The 23,497-nt window shown below is 53.2% G+C and overlaps 2 protein-coding genes across 5 annotated transcripts; one reads left to right on the top strand and one right to left on the bottom strand.

Moving 5' to 3' along the window:
* Positions 1-1,856: 1,856 nt before the first annotated feature.
* Positions 1,857-9,552, bottom strand: MRM2 (mitochondrial rRNA methyltransferase 2). Its single transcript, XM_003895657.5, has 3 exons — positions 9,476-9,552; positions 6,600-6,889; positions 1,857-2,432 (listed from the first exon to the last, which is right to left on the bottom strand). Exons 1-3 carry the CDS (start codon positions 9,481-9,483, stop codon positions 1,990-1,992), a joined length of 741 nt encoding a protein of 246 aa, XP_003895706.3. The 5' UTR covers positions 9,484-9,552; the 3' UTR covers positions 1,857-1,989.
* On the top strand, positions 9,501-22,829 carry NUDT1 (nudix hydrolase 1). 4 transcript variants are annotated; one of them, XM_003895661.5, is made up of 4 exons: positions 9,501-9,570; positions 11,973-12,136; positions 21,553-21,698; positions 22,513-22,829. In XM_003895661.5, exons 2-4 carry the CDS (start codon positions 11,985-11,987, stop codon positions 22,683-22,685), a joined length of 471 nt encoding a protein of 156 aa, XP_003895710.1. In that variant the 5' UTR covers positions 9,501-9,570; positions 11,973-11,984; the 3' UTR covers positions 22,686-22,829. The 4 variants fall into 4 exon arrangements, with proteins under 4 accessions (XP_003895710.1, XP_009200767.1, XP_009200768.1 ...); XM_009202503.4 differs by lacking the exon at positions 9,501-9,570 and adding an exon at positions 9,862-10,221; XM_009202504.3 differs by lacking the exon at positions 9,501-9,570 and adding an exon at positions 10,010-10,030.
* Positions 22,830-23,497: the final 668 nt, after the last annotated feature.

Here is a 23,497-nt window from a genome sequence, read left to right as displayed (position 1 = left end):
GAGGCGGGTGGATTACGAGGTCAGGAGATCGAGACCTTCTTGACTAACACGGTGAAACCCCGTCTCTACTAAAAATACAAAAAAAAAAATTAGCCGGGCTTGGTGGTGGGTGCCTGTAGTCCCATGTACTCAGGAGACTGAGGCAGAATGGCGTGAACCCCGGGAGGTGGAGCTTACAGTGAGCCGTTTCAAGGCACTCCAACCTGGGCGACAGAGCGAGACTCCATTTCAAAAAAAAAAAACAAGCCAAAACATCTGACCTGCAGTTTCCTTTGGGGAGCTGGACCAAGCCCCAGATCCCTGATGGCGATTCCTGGGTTTCCAGACTTACCGCACTGGTGCTTGGAATTGAATCATAGTTACAGTCAACACACTTCTTGAGGGATGAGTACACCTCCAGGAAATGGCTTTGAGGAAGCCAGTTTTAAAAAAACAAAACTTAAAAGCATGAAAGTCCCTTACAATAATGCAACCTCTATTTTATTAAATATAAAGCTGCATCGAGTTCCTAGAAGAGTAAAAGAAAATAAACACACCACATCACTGCTTGCTTTGGCAATTACCTTTATGTTCTTGGGAGCCCAGACACAGATACAAATTTCCAGCGAAAACCAAAGCACACCCAGCGCATGTGTAAATTCAGACCATACGTCTTCCCTAATCGCTCTGGGAACTGCTGCTGCTTGAAGAATGCATGAATCTCTAGATTACTCACCAGAAAGAAAGAATTTAATCCCCAGATGGAAATTTCAGAGTTTTCTTTTGGTTTGGTTTTTTGTTTTTTCATTTTTGTAGAGACAGTGGGTGTTGCTATGTTGCCCAGGTTGGTCTTGAACTTCTGACTTCAAGAATACCCCAGCCTCAGCCTTCTGGGATTATAGGTGTGAGTGGCCTCACCCAGCCCCCAGATTTTCTACTTTAAATAGCCACACTAAGAACTGGAAACCTGTGCATGGTGCTCTGGGAGGAGCAGTGGAAAGCCTGTTTCTGTGTGACAGTTTAACAGTCTGTAAGATGAAGTCCCGTCAAGGCACACATGGGCACACCCATCCCTGCCTCAGCGGATTCCTTCTGATTCTTCCCACAGTCTGTCTCTTTTCATCCTTCCATCCTCACCTCTTTCTCTTTTTTTTTTTTTTTTTTTTTTTTTTTTTTTTTTTGAGACGGAGTCTCGCTGTGCTCCCAGGCTGGAGTGCAGTGGCCTGATCTCGGCTCACTGCAAGCTCCGCCTCCCGGGTTCACGCCATTCACGCCTCCCAAGTAGCTGAGACTACAGGCGCCCGCCACCACGCCCGGCTAGTTTTTTGTATTTTCAGTAGAGACGGGGTTTCACCATGTTAGCCAGGATGGTCTCGATCTCCTGACCTCGTGATCCACCCGCCTCGGCCTCCCAAAGTGCTGGGATTACAGGCTTGAGCCACCGCGCCCGGCCCTCACCTCTTTCTCTTGATAACTTTCTCTTCACAAATCAATATAGAGGACATTTTCATTTTCCATGGCCCCTGAACTTAGTTTTGTCATCTCTTTTTGGTTAAAAAGACAGCGAGAAAGAAAGAGACTCCCAGCCGGGCGCGGTGGCTCACACCTGTAATCCCAGCACTTTGGGAGGCCGAGATGGGCGGATCACGAGGTCAGGAGATCGAGACCATCCTGACTAACACGGTGAAACCCCAAATACTAAAAATACAAAAATTAGCCGGGCGCGGTGGCAGGCGCCTGTAGTCCCAGCCACACGGGAGCCTGAGGCAGGAGAATGGCGTGAACCCGGGAGGCGGAGCTTGCAGTGAGTGGAGAACACGCCACTGCACTCCAGCCTGGAAGACAGAGCGAGACTCCGTCTCAAAAAAAAAAAAAAAGAGACTCCCCACTTGTCCTGTTCCATCTCCAAAATCAGCTCAGATCTCCCAGGAACTCTTCCGGAAGGAGCTCAGGCTACGTTTCGAGCTTAAAAGAAGCTAATGACCATTATGAAAATGGCACAAGAAATCCTCACTGCTTCACAGCGCCCTTCTTTCCCTGGTACTGTGTGGCCAAGAAGTACACTTCTGATGACTCTTTCCTGCTGGCTTCAGGTTTGATGATCCTTACATTCTGGAATTCCTCTGTCAGTCTCCTCTGTAACCGATGGCTTTGACTTCCAGCCCAGGTTTTACAAAGGAATGTTCCCCGAGGTTGCAGGATGTCTGGGGTCATGCTGAGAAGGGTCAGGCACAGGCTGATGAGCCTGTCATGATCGAGGTCCCGGAACCCTGTGGCATTGGGCGCCATGTCGCTCAGAATCACATCTGCTCTCCCACCAGGAAGCACCTCGAGGATTCTCTGTGAGGTTCTCGGGTCAGTCACATCAGCAGGGCACAGAAAAGTTGCTCCTTCCAGGGGGAATATGTGAAGAAGATCTACCCCAAGCACGAAGCCAACAGGAGAGCTGGGATCTATGGAAGAAATGGTGAATGTGTTATTTATTTACACCCTGAATGTTTTCACAAAAATATAGTACATGCAACAAAATGATGAAATAAAAGTAAAATGTCAAGACCAATGCAAAGAGCTAATGTGCAAATAGGTAAACACAGGCCTTTTCTATCTATACATCCTATAAAGACACGTGGTGGGGGAGGTCGTGGGCCTTAACATCTGAGAAGCTGAGGCCCAGACAGCAAGTAACTGTCCTAGAGTCATCCTCAGCCATGGGCAGACCTGTGCCAAGTGCCAGGACTTCTGATTCCGAATCTGGTATCATTTCACTACCCAAGGCTCACTCTCTGTGAAAGGGTTCTTATCTCTGAGTGCTCTTTTTGATAAACTAAAATAGAAAATAGGCCAGTCGCAGTGGCTCACAACTATAATCCCAGCACTCTGGGAGGCTGACACAGATGGATCACCTGAGGTCAGGAGTTCGAGACCAGCCTGGCCAACATGGGGAAATGCTGTCTCCACTAAAACTACAAAACTCAGGCAGGTGTGGTGGCACATGCCTGTAATCCCAGCTAGTCGGGAGGCTGAGACAGGAGAATCTCTTGAACCCAGGAGGCAGAGGTTGCGGTGAGCCAAGATCACGTTCACGCTCTCTCCTTCTGTCACTTTCTCCTACAAGGCATGCTCTTGCTTCATCTCAAGAGCACTACACTCCAGCCTCAGCAACAGAGCGAGACTCCATCTCAAAAAAAAAAAGAAAAAGAAAATAATATACTAGTGCATAAAGTGCCTCTGGATTAAATCAATAAATCCATTCTCCTTCTCCACCTTAATCCAATTGCTTCCAATGTAGAAACTACTGGAAATAAGTCAAGAGATGAGGAAAATGAACACATACAAAATAATGTACAAAAACTGACACCAGCTAGGTGCGGTGGCTCACACCTAAAATCTCAGCACTTTGGGAGGCTGAGGAGAACTGCTAGAGCCCAGGAGTTCTAGTCCAGCCTGGGCAACATAGCAAGATCCTGTCTCTACAAAAAAATATAAAAATTAGCTGTAGTCTCAGCTACTCAGGAGACCCAGCTAAAATGAGGCATGAGGCTGGGCGCGGTGGCTCAAGCGTGTAATCCCAGCACTTTGGGAGGCTGAGGCGGGCAGATCACGAGGTCAGGAGATCAAGACCATCCTGGCTAACACAGTGAAACCCCATCTCTACTAAAAAATACAAAAAACTAGCCGGGCGAGGTGGCGGGCGCCTGTAGTCCCAGCTCAGAAGAGGCTGAGGCAGCAGAATGGCGTGAACCCGGGAGGCGGAGCTTGCAGTGAGCTGAGATCTAGCCACTGCACTCCAGCCTGGGCGACAGAGCGAGACTCCGTCTCAAAAAAAAAAAAAAAATGAGGCGTGAGGCGTCCCATTTTCCTGGGCTGAAGATTGAGGGGTTTTACCTTTGAAAAATGAGGTAATCTTCAAAATACCTGGACTTCCAATGTTTAAACTAGGAATGAAACATGGTCTCTTCCTGGCCCCCTACCGTTGGAACAGCCTTTCTGTTAAGCAGACTGAACAAGAACATCTGTGACTCTACCCTTAGCTTATCAACTCCGACACTTCTCAACAGAACTACGGCTCTCCTCAGTGGAGGGGACTGCTGGGGAGATGGGGGTGTTGGGCTTGTGAGAGGGGCTTTGAATGTAGGTACAGAGTGAGAAGAGAGGGAGGCAGACGCTGACATCAGTTATAGGAAACAAGTCTTGTTTTAGGTTAAAGTGACACAATGGCACCTTTTTAGTTTTACAACTGGCGTTACTCAAATATCAGCAAGTTATCCTTTTGTGTGTGTGCGTGTGAGAGAGAGATAGGGTCTCACTCCACTGCATGGCCTCAGCTCACTGCAGCCTCGACTTCCCCAGGCTCAAGCGACCCCTCCCACCTCAGTCTCCCAAGTAGCTGGGACCACAGGCACATGCCACCACGCCTGGCTAATTTTTTGTAGAGACGGGGTTTCACCACATTGCCCAGGCTGGTCTCGAACTCCTGACCTCGGGTGATCCTCCCACCTCAGTCTCCCAAAGTGCTGGGGTTACAGGCGCGAGCCCCCGCGCCCGGCCTCATGCCTCACTTAATGCTCCTGAGCTTTCGCTCCTATAATATCCAATATGTTACAACCTTGGGAAATTTCCACCAAAGGCAAACAGCTTTGGCTGCATGCTTGTGACTTCCAGGAAGACAAGCCCAGGCAGATCACGCTCATGCTGTCTCCTTCTGTCACTTCTTCCTACAAGGCACGCTGAGCCACTCTCCTGCTTCATCTGAGGAGCACTTAGGGGAACAGAAACCACTGAAATCAGTTACTAGGAGGACTCCACGGTGATAAGCTCAGCAATGAGAAAAGGAACTGACATTTCCAACACAAATCCACTTATTTAGTCAATAAATGCTGAGCTGAAAAACAATAAAAAGGCTGTTCAGGCCGACCACGATGGACGCACCAGGAAGCACCTCGAGGATGCTGGGAGGCAGAGACAGGAGGATCACCTGAGGTCTGGAGTTCGAGACCAGCCTGGCCAACGTGGCTAAACCCCATCTCTACTAAAAATACAAAAATTAGCTGGAAATCACTTAAACCCAGGAGGTGGAGATTACAGTGAGCCGAGATGGCGCCACTGCGCTCCAGCCTGAGCAACAGAGTGAGACTCCATCTCAAAAAAAAAAAAAAAAAAAGGGCTGTTCAAAAGCCAGAAGAGGCATATCCCAGCCTAAGTCTGGGCAGGGGCCACCCAAGCGGATGCAGGTAGACACTGAGAGTTCACGGCAAACCTACCGCAAACCAGCAGTGGGGCAGATGTACCAGCATTCCAGGTCTGCACTTTCAACAAGTCATGAAACCCTGAGCCTCAGTTTTCTCACCAAAAAATGGGGACCAGTGTCCCTACTCTAAGGTATTTGGGAGAGATTTGGGAGAGCTCTGGGTGGACTGTCTCACCCTGTTCAAATGCCAGTGCATGCAGCTACCCTGGCTTTACAGCAGGAAACATAAACGGCAAGGATATTCTCCACAGCACACGCATCCCAGCAAAAAGCCAAAAGTAAGCTTGACGCCCACAGTGAGGGAGCTGGCTAAAGAGCCTATGGTGCAAGCACTACATGGAACAGGATGAAACTTTCGCAATGATGTCTTCTGTCGTATGGGCAGCTGGCTGATCTCATTATTCAGGGGAACCTTTCTATACAGAAAATCTTACTCAAAACCCTAAGATATAAAACAGATTGAAAACTGCGTCTCAGCTTCACCCAGAGTGGCGAATCCATAGCCCTGGCCATGAAGCCTCTTCTAGGTTCTGGAGGGAGCAGCCCCAGTGGGGCCACCAGGAAGCTCCAGGGCTTACGGGACTTGGAAATTTAGCTGGGCTGTTGGGAAGAGATGTCAATACATCAAGAGTAGCCGGGCGCCGTGGCTCACATCTGTAATCCCAGCACTTTGGGAGGCCAAGGTGGGCGGATCACCTGAAGTCAAGAGTTTGAGATCAGCCTGGCCAACACGGTGAAATCTTTGTCTCTACTTAAAAAAACAAAAACAAAAAATTAGCCAGGTGTGGTGGCAGGCACCTGTAATCCCAGCTACTCAGGAGGCTGAGGCCGGAGAATCGCTTGAACTCGGGAGGCGGAGGTTGCAGTGAACTGAGATCACACCATTGCACTCCAGTCTGGGCAACAGAGGAAGATTCCCTCTAGGGTGGGGAAAAACAAAAACAAAACAAAACAAAAATATATATGTATCTATGTATGTATGTATATATGTATGTATGTATTATTAAGCAAAAATAGCTCCAGTAAGGCTGCAAATTAGCAAGAAGAGTATGGAACAACATCGCTTTTGAAAATGTGAGGGATCTATGCAAACACAAGCCTGGAAGGATGCACACCACCGTGCTGGTGCTGGTACATCCGGGCGGTCTCATGCGAGGTGATTTCCATTTTCACCGCACCTTTCTACTTTGTCTTTCATTTTGAAAATGGCAGCATCCTATTTTTATCATCACCCCTACTAAACCACCCACTCAGAAGCGCACGCCTTAGAAAAGGGCTCCAGCATCTTGCATCCACTGGCAGAGGCAGCTTGCCCATGCCCACTCAACCTCAGGGTAGCCAGAAGGTGCCAACAGCAGTGCAGAGGCCCCACCTGTGCCTGCGGCATTGACCTTCTGCACCGCCACCTGACTCCAGGCCCCAGGAGCTGCTCCGCAGTCTAATACCCGAAGGCCAGGTCGCAGAATCTGGTGCCTCTCATTCACCTCCAGGAGCTTGAAGGCGCTTCGACACCGGTAGCTCGCCACCTTCGCAGCCTTCACAAACGGGTCCCTGAGATGCCGAGTCAGCCACAGGTGCTCAGCGCCTGTCCGATTCTTGCAGCGACTCCCAGCAGTATGGAACCCTTGGCGCTGAAAGGAAGCACACACCAGCTTCAAGTACCTGGTGGGAGAGAAGAGGAGAAGGCAGGTTGGCATCACACACAATGGCAGGCCACAAGCTGGGGGGACCCTCGGATCAACTCATTCATTTCTAGAGATGGGGCACCAAGGCCCAGGAGGGGAGGTGAACTGACAAGGCTACACAGCCGAAAAGCAGGCATCACAGGCCAAACTGTGTCCCCACAAAATTCATGTGTTGATGTCCTAACCCTTGGTACCTCAGAATATGGGTGTATTCGGAGACAGGACCCAAATACACCCACACACCTGAAAGAGGTGACCAAGTTAAAACAAGGTCATATGGGTAGACCCTATTCCAATAGCACTGATGTCCTTATAAAAAGAGATTAGGGGGCCAGGTATGGTGGCCCACACCTGTAATTCCAGCACTCTTGGAGACCAAGGCAGGTGGATCCCCTGAGGTCAGGAGTTCGAGACCAGCCTGGCCAACCATGGCCAACATGGTGAAACCCCGTCTCTACCAAAATGCAAAAATTAGCCGGGCGTGGTGGCACATGCCTGTAAACTCAGCTACTCGGGAGGCTGAGGCAGGAGAATCACCTGAACCCAGGAGGCAGAGGTTGCAGTGAGCCGAGATTGCGCCACTGCACTCCAGCCTGGGTGACAGAGCAAGACTCTGTCTCAAAAAATAAGTAAATATGTAAATTAATTAATTAAAGTAATATTCTTTTCTCATGTGGCAAAAATGTTCATTGAGTTCTGAGAGACTGCAAGAAAACCTCCTAAGGACAGATCCTTGCCTTAGTTACCTAGTTCAGGGCTTTGGCAATAATACGGGGGGACTGGCCTGTCATATTTCTTTTCCTTCCTTTTTTTTTTTTTTTTTTTTGAGACAGGGTCTCTATAGCCCAGGCTGGAGTGCAGTGGTGAGGTCACAGCTCAACGCAGACTGGAACTCCTGGGCTCAAACAATCCTCTCACCTACATGTCTTAACATAAAATTGAACTAAACCTGTGTGAATCATTGAAGGACAATTTCCAACACTCTCTGGACAAGCTATGCTGTAACAATTTGTTCACAGCCCACAATAGCTAAGCAGGAAGCTATACACACCTCCCCTCATTTAACTCTGAGAACAACCTTACCAAGTAAGTTCTATGTCGTTTTTTCTTTTTTTGAGACAGAGTCTCACTCTGGCCCCCAGGCTGGAGTGTAGTGGTGGCTCACTGCAACCTCCAACTCCCGGGTTCAAGCAATTCTCCTGCCTCAGCCTCCCAAGTAGCTGGAATTACAGGCGTGCATCTGCTACCACGTCCAGCTAATTTTTGTATTTTCAGTATACATGGGTTTCACCACGTTGGCCAGGCTGGTCTCAAACTTCTGACCTCAGGTGATCCGCCCACATTGGCCTCCCAAAGTGCTGGGATTACAGGTGTGAGCCACTGCACCCGGCCATTTTTCTTTTTTCTTTTTGTTTTTTTAGAGACAGGGTTTTGCTATTACCCAGGCTGGAGTGCAGTGGCACGATCACAGCTGACTGTAGCCACAACCTCTGGGGCTCAAGTGAACCTCCCACCTCAGCCTCCTGAGTAGCTGGGACTACAGGTGTGTGCCACCACTTCCGGCTAATTTTTCTATTTTCAGGAGAGATGGGGTTTCACCATGTTTTCCAAGCTGGTCTCAAACTCCTGACCTCGGGCGATCCACCCACTTTGGCCTCCCAAAGTGCTGGGATTACAGGCGTGAACCACCTCACCCAGCCATTTTTCTTTTTTTTTCTTTTTCGCCATCACCCAGGCTGGAGTGCAGTGGCACAATCACAGCTGATTGCTGCCATAACCTCTGGGTCTCAAGTGAACCTTCCACCTCAGCCTCCTGAGTAGCTGGGACTACAGGTGTGCACCACCATGCCTGGACTAATTTTTTTTTTTTAATTTTTAAAAACTTTTTTTAGAGATGGCATCTCACTATATTGGTTAGGCTGGTCTCGAACTCCTAGGCTCAAAGGATCCTCCTGCCTCAGACTCCCACAGTGCTGGGATGACAGGTGTGGGCCACCAAGCCCGGTCTCTATGTCTTTCTGATTTAAATAAATAAATAAAAGTTACTACCCCATGGCTCCAAGGCCAAAGCTTCCAGCTTCTGCAGCACCAAAGCGTGCTGACCAGCCAGGAGGCACTGACGGCTGACCGTGAGTCGCTGTCTTCACCTGGCTTAAGGGGTCTCCCGGGAAAATGGCACAGGCCGGTCTCGGGGGCCAGAACCCACTCGACAGCCCAGGAAGCGTGGGCAATGGAGCTACCCCGCCCACGAAACGAACTCTCGCCCCCGGCTCGCCCCTGGCGCCTCGGATCTGCGCCCCGGCGCTGCCCCCCGCACCTGGACTCTGCCCCCGGCCCCAGCCTCCCCACGGCCCAGCCGGCCCTGCCTCTGGAGACCTGAGGGCGCCCTCCTCCCGGGAAACTGCGACCAGGAACCCCGGCCTCGTCCGTGTCGCGCTCCCTAAGTGCGGCCACAGTGCCCAGCGCTCGTCACCCAGCCCCGAGGCCAGGACCAAGGAAGGCGACGGGGCGGACCCCCAACCACTCCCGTAACTTGCACACAAGGAAGTAACGCCCCGCTCACCCCGCCATGGATTTTCCCCACGTCGGCAGCGCGCTGCCGGAAGTGCCTGACCTCACTTCCGACCAGAGGCCCGGCCCCCGGAAGCGGCGGTGCAGGTATGAAAAGCGCGCGCGAGGATCCCAGGAGTGGTGGTGACCAGGGAGGGAGGGGAGCCGGTCCAGCGGGCGGCAGGAGAACGGGGGAGCCAAGTCATGAGCTTGGGGGAGACCAGGAGAGCGGGGCCGGGAACTCGGGGGAGACCAGAAGAGCGGGGTCGGGGGCTCGAGGGAGACCAGAAGAGGGAGACCGGGGGCTTGAGGGAGACCAGGAGAGCGGGGTCGGGGGCTTGGGGGAGAGAAAAGGAGAGCGGGGCCGGGGGCTTGGGGGAGACCAGGAGAGCGGGGCCGGGGGCTCGGGGGAGACCAGGAGAGCGGGGCCGGGGGCTTGGGGGAGAGACGAGGAGAGCGGGGCCGGGGGCTTGGGGGAGACCAGGAGTAAATCATCACAGAAATTTACTTTGGAAACCGTGGCTTCTGGCAGGAACAGATCAGTGTCGGGACAAAGTACACGGACCTGGTGTGAAGCTCAGCCACAAACCCACTTACCCTGTCTGACCTGCCTCCGCCACCAGGACCCAGTCTCAGTGACAGGGGAAAGGTTCCCTTGTCCTCCTCGAAGGGCCTGCGATGGGGATGTGGCTCACTTCTTCAGTGCCCCGCTGCTCAAGCCTCTAGGGGAGCATAGAGACGGGCAGGCAGTGTCTGGGGGTGAATATCTGCGGCTCCTGAAGCCCCCGTGGGCGTGTGTTAGAGGGTACTCTGAAAGTTCAGCCTTGTAGGTGGCTTGTGTTAGCTGTTAGACTCCCTGCCTTATCGCAAGGACAAAGGGCTTTCTGTGTCCCCGCGTTTCTTGCCTTGATGTACCGGAGCAATCAGATCACAGGGCGGCTTGGAGAGAGAGTGCAAGGTTTTATAAGTGGAATTCGCCCTCAGCAGATGGGGGAGCCAGAAGGGAGCTGGAGTGGGAAGGTGATTCTCCTGAGCAGCGTGGGCTCTCCTCTGACGCCCGTGCCAAACTCATGCTTCTTCCAGTTGATTCCCTGCTGGTGCCTGTTGTGCTTTCCACGTCCTCTTGACATCCAGCAGCTTGTGTATCTGCCCACTAGGGTCTGGGGGGTTTTATAGGCACAGGACTGGGATGTGGCAGGCTTGGGAAATGCAACATTTGGGCAGGAAAACAGAAATGCCTGTCCTCACCTAGGTCCCTGGGCACAGGCCTGGGGGTGGAGCCCTAGCCAGAGACCACGCCCTCCTCTACCCAGCACTTCCCTGCCCTCTTTGCTTACCATCGAGTCCCTTTTCTCAGACACCACAGCTTCCAAGGAGGATCACTGGTCCTGAATCCTGTGTCTCAGCCAGGTGTGGACCCCAGAAAAGTTGGTCCTGGCTGGGCACAATGGCTCACGCCCGTAATCTCAGCACTTTGGGAGGCTGAGGTGGGTGGATTGCTTGAGCTCAGGAGTTCATGACCAGCCTGGGCAACATGACAAAACCCCATCTCTACTAAAAATACAGCAATTAGCTGGGTGTGGTGGCTCATGCCTGTGGTCCCAGCTATGTGGGATGCTGAGACAGGAGGATGGCTTCAGCCAGGGAGGCTGAGATTACAGCGAACCGAGATCATGCCACTCTCCTCCAGCCTGGGCAACAGAGCAGGATCTCGTCTCAAAATAAATAAAGGAAAGTTGGTCCTGGCCCTCCAGCATTTCTCCAGGGTCCTTTTTCCATCAGGGACCTGGCTGAGGCATCACCCTGGGAGTCCTCTAAACCTGAACCTGTACACCTATGGGAGCAGGAAGGGCCCTTGCGACTTCCAGTGGCCCCCCTGGGTGCCAGGTCCTACAGTAGCCACAGTAGGAGCAGAGTGAGTGGGGTATAAACTCCTGTCACAGGAGGGAGGACTAGCCAGGCCCTGTTGGGTGGACCTGTGTCTACAACCACACATTTCCTGGGGATCTGGAAGCCTGCTACAGAGAGGCCAGGTCCCACTAGACTGAAAGAAGCTCCTATTAATCAAAAGGCCAGAGTTGAAGCCTGACCTGAGAACCACAGGATAAACTGTGGTTATTTTGGTGCTAGTCAGGCACGGGGACCGTTGTTCCCCACTGTGTGCCTATGGGAGGGCGTTCCTGGGGGTAGACGCAGGAGCAAGAGTGCAGTCTGGAAAGGTCATGTCCTCTGCACCTGAGGGCTGAGTTGTGGAGAAGGAAGGTAGCGCCAGCCTGTGTTCTGCTTGATCAGCCCTGCTGACCACTGGGTTCTGTTTCTACCCCAGAAAATCATTGGTTCTATGGCAGGTTTCCACCTGCCACAAGGGAAGCCACACGTGGCAGGGCTGGGGAATTATAGCGTACCCCCCCCCAACCCTGCCTCCCAGAGCACATCCCAGTCCTCCTGGCCCCTGGCACGTGCTTCCTCCACGCGCATCATAACTGACTGCCCTCTCGCCTTCGTTTCAGAACCCAGGGACCATGGGCGCCTCCAGGCTCTATACCCTGGTGCTGGTCCTGCAGCCTCAGCGAGTTCTCCTGGGCATGAAAAAGCGAGGCTTCGGGGCCGGCCGGTGGAATGGTTTCGGGGGCAAAGTGCAAGAAGGAGAGACCATCGAGGATGGGGCCAGGAGGTAAGGACAGGGCAGGTCTGGCCGTGGAACCGGCTTTCCCAGGGCACAGGGATTTGGGCTGTAGGGCCACACCCTTGGTTTCACCACTTAGAGCTAAGTGACCCGGAGCAGGGAGTTAACCTGTGAGCCTCAGTGTCTTCATCTCAGAATGAAGACCAGTCCGCAGCCCTTAGGACTCTTGTGAAGATTAAATGAGGAAATGAACACAAAGGACTTAGAACAGTGCGTAGTGAGTGCTGAGTGTGTGTTAGCTGTTGTGTGTGGTGTGTGGTGAGTGTTGAGTGTGTGTTAGCTGTGGTGTGTGGTGCATGTTGAGTGTGAGCTGTTGTGTGTAGTGTGGTGCGTGTTGAGTGTGTTAGCTGTTGTGTGTGGTGTGTGGTGAGTGCTGAGTGCGTGTTAGCTGTTGTGCGTGGTGTGTGATGCATGTTGAGTGTGTTAGCTGTTGTGCGTGGTGTGTAGTGAGTGCTGAGTGTGTGTTAGCTGTTGTGTGTAGTGTGTGGTGCGTGTTGAGTGTGTGTTAGCTGTTGTGCATGGTGTGTAGTGAGTGCTGAGTGCGTGTTAGCTGTTGTGGCGTGGTGGTGCTGGGGGCTTCAGGGTGTATCTGGAAGCTTCTGTGCATCATGGCTTGAATTGAACCCTCCCAGCACCCTCACTGTCACCGAAGGGCTCGTCAGTCACTTGGTTCCTCTGTCTGTTCAGTGGCGCTGATGATTGCTTTTATCTCACACCCAGTGTACACAAAGTCTGCATCCTCAACACAGCCAGCTTCACCTAGGAAGGAACTGCAGCCCAGAGAGGTTGAGCCGTTTACCCAAGATCACACAGTCCTCCAGACACCCCTCACCCCTCACAGGGTACATGAGATCATCTGTGTAAACATCGCTGCACAGATGTTAGCCCCCATTCATGTTTTTGTTCTGAGAAAGGTAGGCCAGCTTCCCTGGAGAGGAGAACTACAGAGTAAAGAGGGTCCTGGCACGCAAGAAAGCCAGGACCCCAGTGGCTTTCCAATTTTTTCATCACAACCTGCAGTAAGAAACGTTTTATATGATAGAATATACACACTCAGGTATGCAGGTACAGCTAAAATAAGTTGCAGTAGCTGCCCTTATTACATCAAAGGGCACTCTACTTTTCCGATTCATGTCTCTTTTTTTCTCCAGAGATGGGATCTCACCCAGGCGGGAGTGCAGTGGCACCCTCATGGCTCACTGCAGCCTCAAAGTCCTGGGCTCAAACGATCCTCCTGCCTCAGTCTCGCAAATAGCTGGGACCACAGACACATGCCACCATGCTCAGTTTTTTAATTCTTCGTAGACATGGGGTCTCATTAACTCCTGGGCTCAAGCGATCCTCCCTCCTGGGCCTCCCAGAGTGCTGAGATTGCAGGCGTGAGCCACTGGCTTGACCCTTTTTTTCAATTGTAATCCACTAAGCTGATTTCCCGGATCATGTGGGTCCCAACCCTCAATTTGGAGAGCCCTGCGTGTGCTTCCCCTCTAAGGCCTGGGACCCCGGGCTCCAGCCATGCAGACACATTTGATCAGTCACCGTGGCAGGTGCCAGTGCGATAGGCTGTGCTGGGGGCCGCAGCTGGGGAGGAGGACCACTGGGTGTGAATTGGGCATCCAGCGTGTCCATGCCAGGAGTGTGTGCAGAGCAACAACAGCACAGGAAACAGGCAGGAGAGGTGGCCCTGGGGGTTCTCCTGCCCAGCCCTTTGTCTTTGATCTGGTAAGACCACCCATCACCTCATGGATTTCGGTAGCGCTGCTCTGTGTGGGGCTTGGGGACACAGGGAGGAACAGGTCAGTCCCTGCCTCTGGAGCTCTCGTGTTGTCTGGCGCCGGGTTCAGGAGACCTGCAGAAGGAGGTCTGGTCCACACCTGGTGGCCAGGGGCCTCCAGGAGAAAGGAAGGGTGATTAACTGGGTACCAGGAAAACACTCTGAGGGCTTGACGTTGGCTGGAAGGGCATGGAGGGAGGGAGGAAGGAGACCTTCGCAGAAGCACAGAGGGCTGGAGGAGCGCCAGCTGTGCAGAGAAGTGGGGGGTGTGAGGGCAGCAGGTGGCAGAGCTGAGGAGGCTGGATGGAGGAGCTCCACGTGGCTGGATTTCTTCTCCTTGTCCTGCTGGTGACAAGCAAAGCACAGGCCCCCTTGGCAGCCCTGATTTATTTTCTTCTGAACTTTGTCACGGTCGAAAGAACTTTCCTCCTACCCTCTGTAAATATTACACAAACAGAGGCACCAGCACTCCAGACCCTCACTGCTGAATACAGCGGTGGCTTGCGCTCAGCCCAGGGTTTGAGTGGGGGAACTGAGACACAGAGCAGGAAGCCTGTGACTTCCATCCTCGGGTGTAACCTGGCTCCATCCCCCTCACCTGGACAGGTGCAGCAGCCCCGTAGCTGGGCTGGCCCTCATGGCCTCCACCCTCCCCTCTGCAGTCCCCATTCCACACAGCTGCCAGGTGGCCCTTCCCAGACTGCATCTGGGTCTCCCCCAACCCGCAACACACACAGACGCATACTCACACATTAAACCCTTAACACCTCTCAGTGCACTTACAGCCGCCCTCCTGTGTCAGCCACTGAGCCCCCCACGGGCTTGCCTTGCCCCCTCCCTCCCCAGTCTCTGCTCCTGGGACATCCCAAGCTGTGGCCCACCTTGCTGTTCATCCGGTTGTCCCCCTACCCCACCCCGACAGCTTTCACAGCTAAGAAAGTGCCTTCCCCACCCGTCGTTCTCAACACATCTCATCCTGTATCTTTCCTTCATGGCACTCTCACCCTTTTTAATCATATTTAATGATTCACTTCCTGCCAGTCTTTCTCCAGAATCATTCTATAAGATCAGGACTGCCCAGGATAGAGTGCGGTGACACAGTCATAGCTCACGGCTGTCTCGACCTCCTGAGCTCAAGCCATCTTCCCGAGTAGCTGAGACTACCAGTGCACACCAACACACCTGGCTAATTTTTTTATTTTTAGTAGAGACAGGGTTTTGCCATGTTGCCCAGGCTGGTGTCAAATTCCTGGCCTCAAGCGATCCTCCCATCTCAGCCTCCCAAAGCGCTGGGATTACAGGCGTGAGTCACTGCGCCCAGCGTAACTTGCACTTTTATTGAAGTGTCATGCACATAGAGAAAATTGCACAGTGGGGTTTTTTTTTGTTTTGTTTTTTTGTTTTTTGAGATGGAGTCTCGCTCTGTGACCCAGGCTGGAGTGAAGTGGCATGATCTTGGCTCACTGCAACCTCCGCCTCCCAGTTCAAGCGATTCTCCTGCCTCAGCTTCCTGAGAAGCTGGGACTATAGGCGGCCGCCACCATGCCCGGCTAATTTTTGTATTTTTAGTAGAGACAGGGTTTCACCATGTTGGCCAGGATGGTATCTTATCTTCTGACCTTGTGATCCACCCGCTGCGGCCTCCCAAAGTGCTGGGATTACAGGTGTGAGCCACCGCACCCGGCCACCTGTTTCTTTTTTTGAGATGGAGTCTTGCTCTGTTGCCCAGGCTGGAGTACAGTGGCATGATCTCTGCTCACTGCAGCCTCCACCTCTCGGTTCAAGCGATTCACCTGCCTGAGCCTCCTGAGTAGCTGGGACTACAGGTGTGCACCACCACATCTGGCTATTTTTTTTATTTTTTGGTAGAGACAGAGTTTCACCATGTTGTCCAGGCTGGTCTCGAACTGACCTCAAGTGATCCAGCTGCCTCTGCCTCCCAAAGTACTGGAATTACAGGTGTGAGCCACCGCACCTGGCAGGTCCACCTGTTTAACCAACATATAGATCAAGAAAAAGAAGTGGGCCGGGCACAGTGGCTCAAGCCTGTAATCCCAGCACTTTGGGAGGCCGAGATGGCCGGATCACGAGGTCAGAAGATCGAGACTATCCTGGCTAACACGGTGAAACCCCGTCTCTATTAAAAAATACAAAAAACTAGCTGGGTGAGGTGGCGGGCACCTGTAGTCCCAGCTACTCGGGAGGCTGAGGCAGGAGAATGGTGTGAACCCAGGAGGCGGAGCTTGCAGTGAGCTGAGATCCGGCCACTGCACTCCAGCCTGGGCAACAGAGCCAGACTCCGTCTCCAAAAAAAAAAAGAAAGAAAAGAAAAAGAAGTGGACCGTGGGACCCCGCCCTCCACCCTGACTTCCGGCACAGCTGATGACTTTGGCCTGTTCCCAAATATGGTGTGGGATCCTAGAGGCTGCGCCCTTGTCTGGCTTCTTTTCAGCATCACATGTGCCACAGCAGTGGCTCCTCCAGCTGCTGGGTAATGCCCTGCAGAGGCCCGTGCTGCAGCTCACCCGCTTTGCTGCAGGCTCACCCTCTCTGCAGCAGGACCCCAGCTCTGCTGCAGGTGTGCGTGCAGGGCTTACCCTTGGGAGCTGTTGCAAGCGACTGCCAGGAACGGTCCTGACATGTCTTTTGGTGCCCGTGTGCACCCTTTCCTGTGGACAGTTACCATGGAGGAAAACTCGATGTTCAGCTTCAGCAGAGATTGCCAAGCGTCTTTTCACAGATGTTTCGCTAATTCAAACGAATGCTGAACCACACTTGGTACTCTCTCTTTTTTATCTTTGCCATGTTGGTAGGGACGGTGAGCTCGCGGAGGTTCTGCGTGCCCTCAGGACTGCGGAAGGGGAGCACCTTCACAGTGTCTGCGGGCCGCATTGATATCCTTTGGGAGTCTTCAAGTCGTGTGGACATCCTTCTTTGTGAGTCTGCAGGCCGCCTCGGTATCTTTTTTTTTTTTTAGACGGAGTCTCGCTCTGTCGCCCAGGGTGGAGTGCAGTGGCCAGATCTCGGCTCACTGCAGAAACCAGCCTCCGGGTTCACACCATTCTGCTGCCTCAGCCTCCCTGAGTAGCTGGGACTACAGGCGCCAGCCACCTCGCCCTGGCTAGTGTTTTTGTATTTTTAGTAGAGGCGGGGTTTCACCATGTTAGCCAGGATGGTCTCCGTCTCCCTGACCTCGTGATTAGCCATCTCGGCCTCCCAAAGATGCTGGGATTACAGGCTTGAGCCACCAGCGCCCGGTAGATATCTTCTTTGTGAGTCTGGGGGCGGCGTGGATATCCTTCTTTGTGAGTATCTGCTCAAGCCTTTTGCCGTGTTTGAATTTGGTTACCTTTTTCTGAATTTTTTTTTTTTTTTTTTAAAGAGATGGGGTCCCACTGTATTACCCAGGCTGGTCGATTTCTGATTTATTTGTAATTCTTTATACATTGTAGATGTGAATTGTCAGATACTATATATATTACAAATATTTTTCTACTCAGTGGCTCCTACTTTGTGATATTTTGATAAACAAGTTTATTATTTTAATATAATCTGATATGTAATTTTAATTTTTTTTCATTTTTTGAGGCGGAGTCTAAGCTGTGTCACCAGGCTGGAGTGCAGTGGTACAATCTCGGCTCACTGCAAGCTCCGCCTCCCGAGTTCAGCCATTCTCCTGCCTCGGCCTCCCATGTAGCTGGGACTACAGGCATCTGCCACCACGCCCGGCTAATTTTTGTATTTTTAGTAGAGACAGAGAGTTTCACCATGTTAGCCAGGATAGTTTTGATCTCACAACCCCTCCATGATAGCCCACCTTGACCTCCCAAAGTGCTGGGATTACAGTGAGCTGCACTTCCTGGCCATAATTTTATTTTAGCCATCTCCTTCCTGCAACCTCCGCCTCCCGGGTTCAAAGTGATTCTCCCTTCTCAGCCTCCCAAGTAGCTGGGATTACAGGGACCCACCACCATGCCATCTAATTTTTTGTGTATTTTTTTTTTTGGGAGGAGGAGGAGGAGGAGGTGGAGTCTCGCTGTCTCTCCCAGGCTGGAGTGCAGTGGCGTGATCTCGGCTCACTGCAAGCTCCGCCTCCCGGGTTCCACGCCCATTCCCACCAGCCTCCCAGCCTCCCAAGTAGCTGAGACTGCAGGCGCCCGCCACCACGCCCGGCTAGTTTTTGTATTTTAGTAGAGGCGGGGTTTCACCATGTTATGCAGGATAGTCACCGATCTCCTGACCTCGTGATCCACCCGCCTTGGCCTCCCAAAGTGCTGGGATTGGAAAAACTGAGCCACAGCCCGGCCATTTTTTGTGTATTTTTAGTGGATATGGGGGATTCACCATGTTGGCCAGGCTGGTCTTGAATGCCTGACCTCACGGGATCCACCCGCCTTGGCTTCCCAAAGTGCTGTGATTACAGGCGTGAGCCACTGTGCCCGGCCGAGACCGTCTTAAAGAAAAGAAACAATTCCTCATTGGGGAGCACCTGCAGGCGTGAGGAACGGGGGCGCTGGAGCCAGACAGGCTGGTGCTTAGGGGAACCCAGCAGCAAACAGCCTCGTGTCCAGGAGATGAGGTACCATCAGCCACAGGCCACCAGCATGGCCCTGGGCTGCAGTACCTGCCAGTCTGAACAGGTTTGCTCCTGGGGCAACCCCAGGCCCTTGCTGCTCAGGAGGAGCCTCGGCAGCCCAGTCTCCAGGGAGGCTGGTCCCTGCTTTATCCACGCAATACTCAGCCCTATTCTATCAGGAGGACCCCAGGACGGGCCCTAACTCCCAGGCCAAGAGCCAGTTTAGGCGCCCTCCCCGCTCGCCTGCAGGGGTCGAGGGCTAGACTCAGACCCTCCTCTGCGGGACAGGGGACAGGCACGTGGGGCGTACTGAATCATGGGGGCGTGCAGATTTGGGCTTTAGGTGCACAGTGTGAGCCAACCTTTCTAGACAGCATCCCTGATCCCCAAAGACCAGCAAGGCCAGGGACGCAGGAGCAGCGATGGGAAGCAGGCCCGCCGGAACCTGCCACTCCCACCTCCCCGCCACAGAGGCCTCACCACCCTGTGTTTGTTTCATGCAATTTCTCATCATCTTCCCCGTCTGCCGTGTGGGGAACCGAGTGCCATGGATAGAGCAGACACTTGGGCAGAACTGAAGCAGCGTTGTCTTCACCTGCCTAGCGCTCCCCGCCTGGGAAATGGAGCTTCAGCTCTGTCTCCCGGAGGATTCTTGATGCTTCCTACGCTGCCATGAGCTGGGGAAGATGAACTAAAATCAGTCACAACATTCCACTGGGAAGTGACGCTTCTGAAGACAAGCAACAGCCGGCCGCCAAGAGGCGGGCGAGGCCCCACCGAACATCTCTGTTGCATCTAATTGGGGAGCCATTTGTACCCCACAAGTAGAAACACACGTTAATTTTTTAGCTCAAGTCCAACTTTCATTAGCCATCTCCATGAATAAATGCCGATTCCAGGTCTGCTTCCTCTCTAGTCCCTGCAGTTTAAGCTGAGGAGGCATCACTTCAATCTGACCATTTAGGCCAGGCATGGTGGCTCACACCTGAAATCCCAGCACGCTGGGAGGCCAAAGCAGAAGGATCACTTGAGCCCAGGAGTTCAGGACCAGCCTGGGCAACATAGCAAGACCGTCTCTACAAAAAAAAAAAAAAAAACAGAAAAATTAGCCGGGCAAGGTAACAGAAGCAGACTGAGGTACCCAGCGGCTCAGCCCGTGTATCCCCAGGGTCTCCCAGCATGGAGTGGGTCTTCGGGAAGCCTCTGCTGAGGGACTGAGCAAGAACCCTACTGAGCACAGCAAGCAAACGCTCAGAATGGGAAGTCAGCAGCACCGCTGTGCCCAACACAGGTTTCCACCATAACCCGAAGTTGAAACATTTTATTCTTCCATACCAAATAGGAGTTGAGAAGCCGGCTGGATTCCTTAAGGTGTAGAATGTCACACACTCCTCCTTTCTTGTGTGGAAAGCCCAAAGTATAAAGTGTGTATAACGTTTGCCTTTTTTTTTTTTTTTTTTTAGACAGAGTCTAGCTTGGTTGCCCAGGCTGGAATGCAGTGCAGTGATCACACCTCACTGCAGCCTCCAACTCCTGGGCTGAAGCATTCCTCCCACCTCAGTCTCCTGAGTAGCTGGGACTACAGGGGAGTGCCACCATGCCTGGCTAATTGTTGTTCTTTTTGTAGAAACAGGGTTTTGCCATGTTGCCCAGGCTGGTCTCAAACTCCTGGGCTCAAGCGATCCTCCCACCCTGGCCTCCCAAAGTGCTGGGATTACAGGCATGAGCCACCCTGTACCAAACCTGTTTGCATTTTTATTTTTTAACTTTAAACTATTAAGAGTTAATGTTGGCCGGGCGCGGTGGCTCAAGCCTGTAATCCCAGCACTTTGGGAGGCCGAGACGGGCGGATCACGAGGTCAGGAGATCAAGACCATCCTGGCTAACACGGTGAAACCCCGTCTCTACTAAAAAATACAAAAAACTAGCCGGGCGAAGTGGCGGGCGCCTGTGGTCCCAGCTACTCGGGAGGCTGAGGCAGGAGAATGGCGTAAACCCGGGAGGCGGAGCTTGCAGTGAGCGGAGACCCGGCCACCACCCCCCCCCGGGGACGAAACAGCCCCCCCCCCTAAAAAAAAAAAAAAAAAAAAAAAGAGTTAATGTTTGCATTTTCTAAGAGATGAGCAGAGGAGAAAGCCAAAGGAAAAACACTGAAACGGTAGCATTCCTGGGTGATGAGTTTATGGCGTTTTGTGTCCTGGTTGTCTACAACAAATATGTAATTTTTAAATTAGCAACAGTATTAGACTACTTCGGGGAAGCCTTCTGGCTCTGTGTGCGGGAAGCAGGGAAGGGCCTGTTCCCAGGCACGGCAGCACTTGAGCACTCCGTGGTGAAGTCAGCCCCTCACACCTCCTCCAGGCACAGCTATGGGGAACGTGTCCCGAGAACATGCAGGAAGAGGCCCAGGCCACGTGTCCCATGTGGGCAGCCCGGGGGCCAGAGTTAAAACCAGAGCTCCTCCCTCAGGAAAGAGATCACAGAAGCCTGTGGTTTCATCCTGTGTTCCCAGAGAAGGGGCACCAGGCTGGACAGACATTTCTTTGGGCAGACAGGCCCAGAGTATAGAGCCCGGGTTCCCGGAACCAGCGTCCCAGGGCCCCGGCGGTCATAACTACCGCTACGTGGGCTCTGATGCTCAGCCGTGGAAAAGCAAGTAACCGGGAAGGAAGGAAGTGGGGTTGGTCCCCACCCTGCCACCCTCAGGTCTCAAGACCATGGACAAGTGGCTGACTCCACTGGGCCTGGGCTGTCACTGGTGCACATACGGCACAGACAAGAACTGTGTTCCTCCCACCAGCGGCTCCACACCACCTCCGGGCCCCTCCCCAGAGCCGCTCAACCAAACTCTGTGTCTTCACAGTTCAAGCTGATTCTGAAGCTCAGCCAGGTCAGGACCAGCTAACGCCTTCTGGGCGACATCCTCCTGGGTCTCCCATCCACCCTGGTGGCTCCCTGGGCTGTGTGTAGATGCCCAGCTCCTCCTCCCTGCCATCGTGTGGGCGTGGCGCCATGCCCTGACGGCCTCCCTCCCCCATCCACCTCTGCCCGCAGGGAGCTGCAGGAGGAGAGCGGTCTGACGGTGGATGCCCTGCACAAGGTGGGCCAGATCGTGTTTGAGTTCGTGGGCGAGCCTGAGCTCATGGACGTGCATATCTTCTGCACAGACAGCATCCAGGGGACCCCCACGGAGAGCGACGGTGAGTCTCACGGGGCCTGCTCCCCCTCCCCACTCTGCGGGTCCCATCTCCTGTCTGGGAGAAAGGCCATCAGCCCAAACCATCTCTGAGTGCCAGGCAGCGGGCAGCCTGCGTCCCCCTCCACCCCACAGTGCCAGTGCGGGGCCCATGAGCAGTGGTCTCTGCACTGAGGCTCCAGCAGTGTACCCGCCCCTGCTCTGCGCCCATTTTCCTACCCTAAAATGAGAAACATGGTCATGAGGATTAAATATAAACGATCGTCAAGTTCCTCACGATCACTCGGTGAACTCCTCAGAGTCAGTGTAAGTTTGGGCTGGCCAGACGCCGGGGCTCACACCTGGAATCCCAGCACTGGGAGGCCGAGGCAGAAGGATCGCTTGAGCTCAGGAGTTCAAGACCAGTCTGGGCAATATAATGAGACCCCCATCTCTACAAAAAAACATGTTTTTGTTGTTGTTGTTGTTGAGACGGAGTCTCGCTCTGCCACCCAGGCTGGAGTGCAGTGGCGCCATCTCGGCTCACTGCAAACTCTGCCTCCCAGGTTCACACCATTCTCCTGCCTCAGCCTCCCAAGTAGCTGGGACTACAGGCGCCCGCCACCACACCTGGCTGATTTTTTGTATTTTTAGTAGAGACAGGGTTTCACCATGGTGGCCAGGCTGGTCTCAATCTCCTGACCTCGTGATCCGCCCACCTCGGCCTCCCACAGTGCTGGGATTCCAGGCGTGAGCTGCCGCGCCCAGCCGGAAAAACCATGTTTTTAAGCATGAAGTCTGGGTTGCATATCAGTGCCCCTCTTCCCCCCTCGGTACAGAAATGCGCCCATGCTGGTTCCAGCTAGACCAGATCCCCTTCAAGGACATGTGGCCCGATGACAGCTACTGGTTTCCACTCCTGCTTCAGAAGAAGAAATTCCACGGGTACTTCAAGTTCCAGGGTCAGGACACCATCCTGGACTACACGCTCCGTGAGGTGGACACGGTCTAGCAGGAGCCCAGGGCAGTCCCTGGGCAGGAGACGTGGCTGCTGAACAGCCACAAACTGTCCTCACCTGGGAGCACCGAGTGGCTCGGAGCTGGGTTTCGTCTGGAATTGACTGGATGGAAAGAAAAATAAAGGTCTCTAGCAGTTTTTTTTTTCTGTTTTTTTTTTTTTTTTTTTTTGGAGATGGAGTCTCGCTTTGTTGCCCAGGCTGGAATGCAGTGGCACGATCTCAGCTCACTTCAACCTCCGCCTCCCAGGTTCAAGCGATCCTCCCATCTCAGCCTCCTGAAGAGGTGGGATTACAGGTGCACACTGTCACACCCAACTAATATTTGTATGTTAGTAGAGATGGGGGTTTCCCCATGTGGGCCAGGCTGGTCTTGAACTCCTGACCTCAGGTGATCCACGCGCCTCAGCCTCCCAAAGTGCTGGGATTACAGGCGTGAGCCACCACGCCTGGCTGGTCTCTAACCTTTTAAACGTCCTCCTCTGGGCACCAGCACAGCCTGCCAGGTCCACAGGAAGCTGCCGGATATGCTGGGCTTCGGCCCACATTGCTGCACAGAGGTAGGAGAGGATGGAGACTGCTCCCGAGGCGGGCAGCTGGCCCAGGGCAGGGGCACACGTGCTCGGACACACAGCCACAAGCTGGGGATGTGTCCTCTCAAAACCCCCTCCACAGTGTGGGAAGCTGAGGCTCAGCCAAGGGCTCTAGGCTAAAACCCAGACTGAACGCCTCATAGGCTAGTCCCCTCCCCTGCCCAACTTTCATACACGTTTAATAACAGTTGTTCACACGTTTATTGATAAACCGT

The sequence above is a fragment of the Papio anubis genome, chromosome 4 (assembly GCF_008728515.1).
Source record: "Papio anubis isolate 15944 chromosome 4, Panubis1.0, whole genome shotgun sequence".
Classification (NCBI taxonomy): Eukaryota; Metazoa; Chordata; class Mammalia; order Primates; family Cercopithecidae; genus Papio; species Papio anubis.
This window is presented reverse-complemented; position numbering and strand designations above follow the sequence as displayed.

What these genes read in the sequence shown, in the direction of transcription:
- NUDT1 (XM_003895662.4), top strand. Translation starts at nt 10,372, where the DNA reads ATGTACCGGAGCAATCAGATCACAGGGCGGCTTGGAGAGAGAGTGCAA. An exon ending in ATCGAGGATGGGGCCAGGAG is followed by an intron (nt 12,137 to 21,552) that starts GTAAGGACAGGG and finishes CTCTGCCCGCAG; the next exon opens with GGAGCTGCAGGAGGAGAGCG. An exon ending in GACCCCCACGGAGAGCGACG is followed by an intron (nt 21,699 to 22,512) that starts GTGAGTCTCACG and finishes CCCTCGGTACAG; the next exon opens with AAATGCGCCCATGCTGGTTC.
- MRM2 (XM_003895657.5), bottom strand. An exon ending in GGTCAATGCCGCAGGCACAG is followed by an intron (nt 2,433 to 6,599) that starts GTGGGGCCTCTG and finishes TTTCTTCCATAG; the next exon opens with ATCCCAGCTCTCCTGTTGGC.